This window comes from Podarcis liolepis (genome assembly GCF_965112155.1).
Source record: "Podarcis liolepis genome assembly, chromosome: 18".
Lineage (NCBI taxonomy): Eukaryota > Metazoa > Chordata > Lepidosauria > Squamata > Lacertidae > Podarcis > Podarcis liolepis.
This window is the reverse complement of record NC_139572.1, coordinates 8641687-8649613: the sequence shown is the minus strand read 5'-3', so window position 1 is coordinate 8649613 and position 7927 is coordinate 8641687. Positions and strand designations below refer to the sequence as shown.

General features: G+C 55.7%; 1 protein-coding gene across 1 annotated transcript; it reads left to right on the top strand.

Moving 5' to 3' along the window:
• The first annotated feature begins 4049 nt into the window (after positions 1–4049).
• Positions 4050–6578, top strand: FEM1A (fem-1 homolog A). Its single transcript, XM_083483518.1, has one exon. The coding sequence runs from the start codon at positions 4307–4309 to the stop codon at positions 6266–6268; it is 1962 nt and encodes a 653-aa protein (XP_083339644.1). The 5' UTR covers positions 4050–4306; the 3' UTR covers positions 6269–6578.
• The last annotated feature ends 1349 nt before the right edge of the window (positions 6579–7927 follow it).

Here is a 7927-nt window from a genome sequence, read left to right as displayed (position 1 = left end):
CAGAGGAAGGCAACCAAGATGATTAATGGTCTGGAAAGCAAGCCTGATGAGGAACGGTTGAAGGAGCTGAAGTATGTTTAGCCTGGAAAAGAGGAGACTGAGAGGAGATGTGAGAGCCATCATCAAACATCTCAAAGGCTGTTGCATGGAAGATGAAACAAGCTTTGTTTTCTCCTGTTCTGGAGGGCAGGACTTGAACCAATGGCTTCAAGTTACAAGAAACATTAGGATAAACTTTAGGAAGGCAAGAGCTGTTTGACAGCGGAACGGTCTCCCTCAGGAGGTGGTGGACTCTCCTTCCTTGGAGGTATTTAAGCAGAAGTTGGACAGCCATCTGTCAAGGATGCTTTGGCTGAGATTCCTGCATAGCAGAGGATTGGACTAGATGACCCTCGGGGGTCCTTCCAACTCTACAATTATTTTTCACTAGAGGCCCAAATGGCCAGGGTGGTCTTTGAGCAACTTAATTTACAAAGCCCTGAGCAATTTAGGTCCAGGGACCGCCCAAGCCCCTGCATTCCAGCTCAGGAGCGCCGTTGACTGTCCGGCAAGTTGCAAAGGTCCACTGGTAGCAGCAAGACTCCAATAAGAAATAAATAAGAAGGCTGTATGCACAGATTATTTAAAGCAGGGGTCCCCAAACTAAGGTCCGCGGGCCGGCTAAGGCCCGAGGGACTCGTTTATCTGGCCCGCAGAGACCCCTGCCGCCGCGCTGCACGGCTGCCCACTTCCAGGTCGGAGGAGCACCGGAGATCGCTTGTGCGCATGCGTGTTATGTGCGCATGCACATTATTTCCGGTGCACATCTGGTCAGAGGAGGCCCGTGCACATGCACACAAGCTATTTCTGGTGCTCCTTCAACCCGGAAGTGTGCCGGAAATAGCGTGTGTGCACACATATGGGCAAGCACTCCCCCGCCCTCTGGCCCGCCGCACAATCAGCGCTGGAGACACCGTCCCGAGGCGCGGTAAGTTTGCTGACCCCTGATTTAAAGGGACAGGGATGGAAACGCCTTTCCCCCAGCTGCAATAAAACTTAGTGATGAGCTGTTGCCTAGGGCAGGGGTCAGCAACCCGTGGCTCCGGAGCCGCACGTGGCTCTTTTACACCTTTGCCGCGGCTCCGGGGCGGATACTAGCGAGGGGAGGAGGCGCATTGTGCGCCCCGACACTCCCCACTGTGGCGGGCGCTGTACTGGCTGTGACGTCGCATGGGGGCAGTGCGTGCGTTAATCACGTACCGTCCCGACGTCACCTTCCCGCCCACCCGCCCGCTACAATGTAAGGGGCATGTACGCTGGTCACTGCATTGAAAGGGGGCATGTACGCTGGTCACTGTTTTGAAGGAGAGTGAAGAACACACACACTCAAAAAGGTAACTTGTTAATTTAACGTTTATTTCTATGAGGAGGAGTAATTCTGAGGGGTCAAACAAAGAAATAATAAAAAAAGTTATTTTTATAATGACGAGTTTTGCGGCTCCCAGTTTTTTTTCCTTCGGAAACGGGCCCAAGTGGCTCTTTTTGTCTTAAAGGTTGCAGACCCCTGGCCTAGGGGGCTGCAGACTTGAAAGGCAGCCCCCACCATGAGCTCCGGGGAGGCTGGACCCCCTGACTCCCAAAAAGAACATCACTGCAAGGAGGGAACCGACTTCCCAGAGGAAAGAACGCTTAGAAGGACCACGCAGCTGAGAGCTTTAGTAGAAGCTTGCTTTCCCCCCTCCTCCTTCCCAGCCACTTTTCCTTTTGTGCCGTGTCTTTTAGATTTTAAGCCTGAGACTGCAGGCACCTTATTACTCATCACTGCAAGCCACTCTGGGACACATTTGGGGGTGGGGTGAGGGCCCTGAAGAGCAGGGCGAAAATCTTCCAATTAAAAAAACTGAAATAATCTTCCTCAGCCCAGCATTAGAAGACGATGGGGATTTGCTACCTCTCCAGAAGGGCCTTAAGAGGCTGGTTTCTCCCCCTGGTGTGGCAACCTGTGCCTGGTCGAACTTGGTCCCTACTCCCTCCTGGCTCACCAGTCCCCAGCCCCCAGTAAATCAAAATGCTCCTAAAGAAGATTGGAAGAACATTATCAGCTAGATCTGCTTGCAGGCCAAAGAGAGGGAGAGAGATCTGCAAATGCAACAAGATGGAGGGATGTTGCCACTTGTCCCTGGCTAATGGGTACTTCAGAGGAAAATGTCAGAGTGTATCTGGGTACCATAGCAACATGGTACATTCCAATCTCCCGCTTCAAAGCTGCAAATCATTCGTTCTTCAGGACTGGGTCCATTGAGCCTCTCGGGCTTGCCGATCAGAAGGTCGGTGGCTCAAATCCCAGCGATGGGGTGAGCTCCCGTTGCTCGGTCTTTCTCCTGCCAACCTAGCAGTTCAAAAGCAACCAGGTAAAACGCGGGTGGTGCTGTGGGTTAAACCACAGAGCCTAGGACTTGCTGATTAGAAGGTTGGCGGTTCGAATCCCCGCAACGGGGTGAGCTCCCGTTGCTCGGTCCCTGCTCCTGCCAACCTAGCAGTTCGGAACCACGTCAAATTGCAAGTAGATAGATAGGTACCACTCCGGCAGGAAGGTAAACGGGGTTTCCGTGCGCTGCTCTGGTTTCGCCAGAAGCGGCTTATTCCTGCTGGCCACATGACCCGGAAGCTGAATGCCAGCTCCCTCGGCCAATAAAGTGAGATGAGTGCTGCAACCACAGAGACGTCCGCAACTGGACCTAATGGTCAGGGGTCCCTTTACCTTTACCCCCACCACACACAACCCGTTATGGCTGAAGTTCTCACCACTCTGTGTCCAAGAGCAGAATGACGGACAGGTGGAGTGGCAGGTGAAGCTTTTCTGGTCGTTGCACCACTCCTCCATCACACACACACACCATCACTGACCTGGGTTTCTGGTTCTTTACTAGCACCCACCATGAAAATATGCAAACACCAGTGGATGAAAAAACAAAACAGAGACAGTAATCCCATTTATTTATAATATACAGTGGAACCTCGGGTTAAGAACGTAATTCATTCTGGAGGTCCATTCTTAACCTGAAACTGTTCTTAACCTGAGGTACCACTTTAGCTAATGGGGTCTCCCTCTGCCGCTGCGCAATTTCTGTTCTCATCCTGAAGCAAACTTCTGAACCCGAGGTACTATTTCTGGGTTAGCGGAGTCTGTAACCTGAAGCATCTGTAACCTGAGGTACCCCTGTATTTTATTAGCCACCCTTCGCCTTAAGGTCCCGGGGCACACGGCAACATTAAGAACAGTTTGAAACGGCTGAGAATCATGCCACCGAATCGTAGAGTTGGAAGGGGTTATGAAAAAGGACAGAGGGTAAGGATTTGCTGAAAGGACTTTTTAAATGGGAATACAAAAGGGGAGGTGTGAGGGGGGTCAAAGTACTAAGGTGATGAGATAAAGGAGACTGAAGGATGGAATTAATTTTAAACTTTAAACTTTTTATGTTTGTTTTTCTTTTTGTCTAAATCTAATCACTCTTTTTCTTTTATGTCTTTTTTATTTTTCTTTATATTGTTAGTTGTGGGAACTGTATTTTATAATTTTATGTGTGTTTTAAAAAATCTTAATAAATATTATTTTTTAAAAAAAGGAAGGGGCAATGCAGGAATCCTTTGGCCAGTGTGAGACTCGAACCCAAGGCCCTGAGATTAAGAGTCTCATGCTCTCGTCTTCCTAAGCAGGTCTACTCATGAGCAAGCCCCCTCCCTAGAACCCCCTCCTTCCCTTCCCAGAAACCTTTGCTCCCCTCGCTCCATCCCCGCTCTGCCTTCTGGGAAATGGAGTCCCTCACCCTCCGCGGCGCTCCAGGGCTGTAGTCCGCCGCGGACTCCGCTTCCCAGGAGCCACCGCGCGGCGGCCGGCCACGTCCTGCCTCTAAAGCCGCCTGGGGATCGTAGTCTTCCTGCGCAGGCGCGCCTCCTGGAAACCCATAGGGCGGGCCTGGAGCGCAGGACTACGACTACCGGCATGCATTTCTGCGGGCAGCCATTTTGGGGTGGTGTTTTCCTTCCCCCCTCCCTCCCTCCCACCCCTAGATCCCCCTGAATAGACTTAAGATGGCGCCGGGGGCAGGAATAGACTGAAGGTTGCAGCTGTGGAGGGAGGAGAGAGGCGCTGGGGAGGAAGGCTTGGTTGCTAGGTTACCACCCCACCCCCCCAAGCCTTGCTGCCCAGGGGCACCCAGAGGAAGGCAAGCCCCCCCCCCATGGCCTGAGCCCCCTCACCTATTGGAACAGGTGCTGTGGGGCTCCGCTTGCTCATGGGGAGTGGGCAGCCCCCCTGGCCAGAGCCATGGACCTCCGCTTGGCCGTCTACAACGCCGCCCGCGAAGGCAAGCTGAAGCTGCTGCAGAAGCTGCTGGGAACCCGGAGCCGAGAGGAGCTGGAGGAGCTGACGGCCGGCCCCGGCGGCGGAGAAGGGTCCGGGGGCACGCCGCTGCTGATCGCCTCGCGCCACGGCCACCGCGAGGTGGTCGAGTACCTCCTGGACCACTGCGGCGCCCGGGTGGAGGCGGGCGGCTCGGTCAGCTTTGACGGCGAGACCATCGAGGGAGCCCCTCCGCTTTGGGCCGCGTCGGCCGCCGGCCACCTGGACGTGGCTCGCAGCCTGCTGGAGCGGGGGGCCAACGTCAACCAGACCACGCTCACCAACTCGACGCCACTGCGGGCGGCCTGCTTCGATGGGCACCTGGAGATCGTGCGCTACCTGGTGGGCGAGAGGGGGGCCGACCTGGAGGTGGCCAACCGCCACGGCCACACCTGCCTGATGATCTCGTGCTACAAGGGCCACACGGAGATCGCCCGCTACCTCCTGCAGAGGGGGGCGGACGTCAACCGCCGCAGCGTCAAGGGCAACACGGCCCTGCACGACTGCGCCGAGTCCGGGAGCCTGGAGATCCTGCGGCTGCTGCTGGCCTCCGGGGCGCGGATGGAGAAGGATGGGTACGGCATGACCCCGCTACTGGCCGCCAGCGTGACTGGCCACACCAACATCGTCGAATACTTTATAGAGGGAGCGTTGGAGGAGGAGGCGGCGGCCGTAGGGGAGCATGACGGCAGCGAGGCCAAAGACCATGATGGGTGTTCTGCTGCCGGCGACGGCCGTCCCCAAGTTTACTGCACGCGGGAGGCAGCCGTGGAAGCTCTGGAGCTCCTGGGAGCCACCTTTGTGGACAAGAAGCGCGACCTGCTGGGGGCCTACAAGCACTGGCGGAGGGCGATGGGCCTTCGCCACCAGGGCGGGCAGTACCTGGCCAAACCGGAGCCTCGCCAGTTGGTGCTGGCCTATGACTACTCGCGGGAGGTGAGCACGGCGGAGGAGCTGGAAACCTTGGTGATCGACCCGGACGAAATGCGAATGCAGGCCCTTTTGATCCGTGAGCGCGTCCTCGGCCCCTCGCACCCAGACACCTCCTACTACATCCGCTACCGGGGGGCCGTCTACGCCGACTCGGGGAACTTCGAGCGCTGCATCAACTTGTGGAAGTATGCGCTGGAGATGCAACAGGGCAACCTGGAGCCGCTGAGCCCCATGACGGCCAGCAGCTTCCTCTCCTTCGCTGAGCTGTTCTCCTACGTGCTGCAGGACCGCTCAAAGGGCACCCTGGCCACACAGCTGGGCTTCCCCGACCTCATGGGCGTGCTGAGCAAAGGGGTGCGTGAGGTGGAGCGGGCGCTCCTGCACCGCAAGGACCCTGTGGCGGACTGCGCCCAGTTCACCAAAGCCCTGGCCATCATCCTGCACCTGGTCTTCCTTCTGGAGAAGGTGGAGTGCGCCCCGGAACAGGAACACCAGAAGCGGCAGACCATCTACCGCCTCCTGAAGTGCAACCCGCGGGGCAAGAACGGCTTCACGCCGCTGCACATGGCGGTGGACAAGGACACCACCTCCGTCGGCCGCTACCCAGTGGGGAAGTTCCCCTCCCTCCACGTGGTCAACCTCCTCCTGGAGTGCGGGGCTGACCCTGACGGCCGCGACTACGACAACAACACCCCTCTGCACGTGGCCGCGCGCAACAACTGCCCGCTCATCATGAGCGCCCTCATAGAGGCCGGGGCGCACATGGACGCCACCAACGCCTTCAAGCAGACGGCCTACGAACTTCTGGACGAGAAGTTGCTCACCAAAGCCATGATGCAACCCTTCAACTACATCACTTTGCAGTGCCTTGCCGCCCGCGCCCTCGACAAGCACAAGATCCCCTACAAAGGATTCATCCCCGAAGAGCTGGAGGCCTTCATCGAGCTCCACTGAAGAGGGGGTGGGCGGCATCGCGAGCCCCCTCCCGCAGGGGCTGGGGCTGGGACTCGGCCCGCCTCCGCTCGGGTTTGGATTTTAAAATGCTTCCATTTGCACACTGGGCCGGGTCAACCTGCCCTCTCTCTCTCTCCGGGACTCGAGCGAGAAAGGGAACCTGTGGAAATGGAGCGCTGCTCTCGCGGGGCCACCTTGGTGTGGCTGCACCCCTGAGCAACAGCAGGTGGCTGGATCTAGCCCCTGCTCTGTGACCTAGTGTGGCTCTAGGGGGGTTGAGGGCAGAATAAGGGGGGCCAAAACCAGCGGCTCGTCGGCCTGCCCCCTGAAAGGAAAGGGTTCAAGCAGCATGGTCAGGTCAGAATTGCTGCTGCCCTCCATTGCCAACTAATAATTTTTTTTCCTCTTCAAAGCACACACACACACACACAAATGCAAATCCTATGTTTGACCTCTTGCTTTCTGAAGTCCAGCCTGCCTTAAGAGCACCTAGTTTGCATGCCCTTCCTCTTCTCCCTCCCTTGAAAGCAAGCGAGGGGTTTTAGGCGAGCCTGCAGTCAAGTCTTAAAAAAAAACAAAACCTTCTCTACCCTTTTTTCAGTGACAGCCCGTGCCGGAGGGGGGGGGGTTGAAGGTTTCAGCCAAACACTGCAGGTAATGTTGAAAGTTAGCTTTGTTACGCTTTGCGCAGTTGACCCAACCCGGTATGGTGAGGTTTGGTTTTGTCCTGGGTTTGATTTGACTTCATTTTCCAGTGTCCCATATTGCATTGCTGAGATTTTGCTGGCTGCATTGAGAGGCTGGTTGTGGTGTTGTGCTGTGTTTTGCTGTTTTTCCCTCATTTTTTTTTTAAAGATCAAGCTGGCACTATCACTGGTTCAGGCAGTTGAGGGGGGGTGGAAAAACCCCAAACTCTGAAGTCGCCTTTAGGATATCAAACCAGCGTCCACCCGCCTTCCTCCCCACAGAAAAACCAGAGGCAGAAAAAACATTATCAGGCTTGTTAAAGATGATCCTTTGAGTTCAGACAGCCCCATTCTTTTCAGAGCACAGATAGGGGTTGTTGTGTTTTGTTTTTTAAGAGGGGGAGCGTCTTCCAGAATGTCCGGTAGCTAGGAGCTGCTGCTTCTAATAGGTCCTGTGCCTACAGACCCTTCTTCCTTTGCATAGCTGCGGAAAGGGGTCAGAAGTGCTCCTTTAAAGGTCTTGGCAGTAGAATTTGCTGCCAAGGAGTGTGGTGGAGTCTCCTTCTTTGGAGGTCTTTAAGCAGAGGCTTGACAACCATATGTCAGGAGTGCTCTGATGGTGTTTCCTGCTTGGCAGGGGGTTGGACTCGATGGCCCTTGGGGTCTCTTCCAACTCTATGATTCTATGGTGGCATCAGGGCAGGGGGAGAGACAGTGGCCCTTGTTGTGCTTCCAAATTAAATGCAGCGCACAGGCCTAGAGACCTAGTTGGCAGGTTTTGTCCCGGACTGCGGGTGACAGCCCCTTTCTCCACCGGCTGGTTTTGCCGCGTCTCGGGCAGGTCTTAAAAGCGGGGGGTTTGTCAAGCAGCCTCAGTGGATTTCTGCGCTTGCACCACCTCTCCCAGTTGCATTGAGAGAGGTGTCTAATAAGGTGTCTGGAAGGACAGTCAGTAAAGCATGAGACTCTTAAT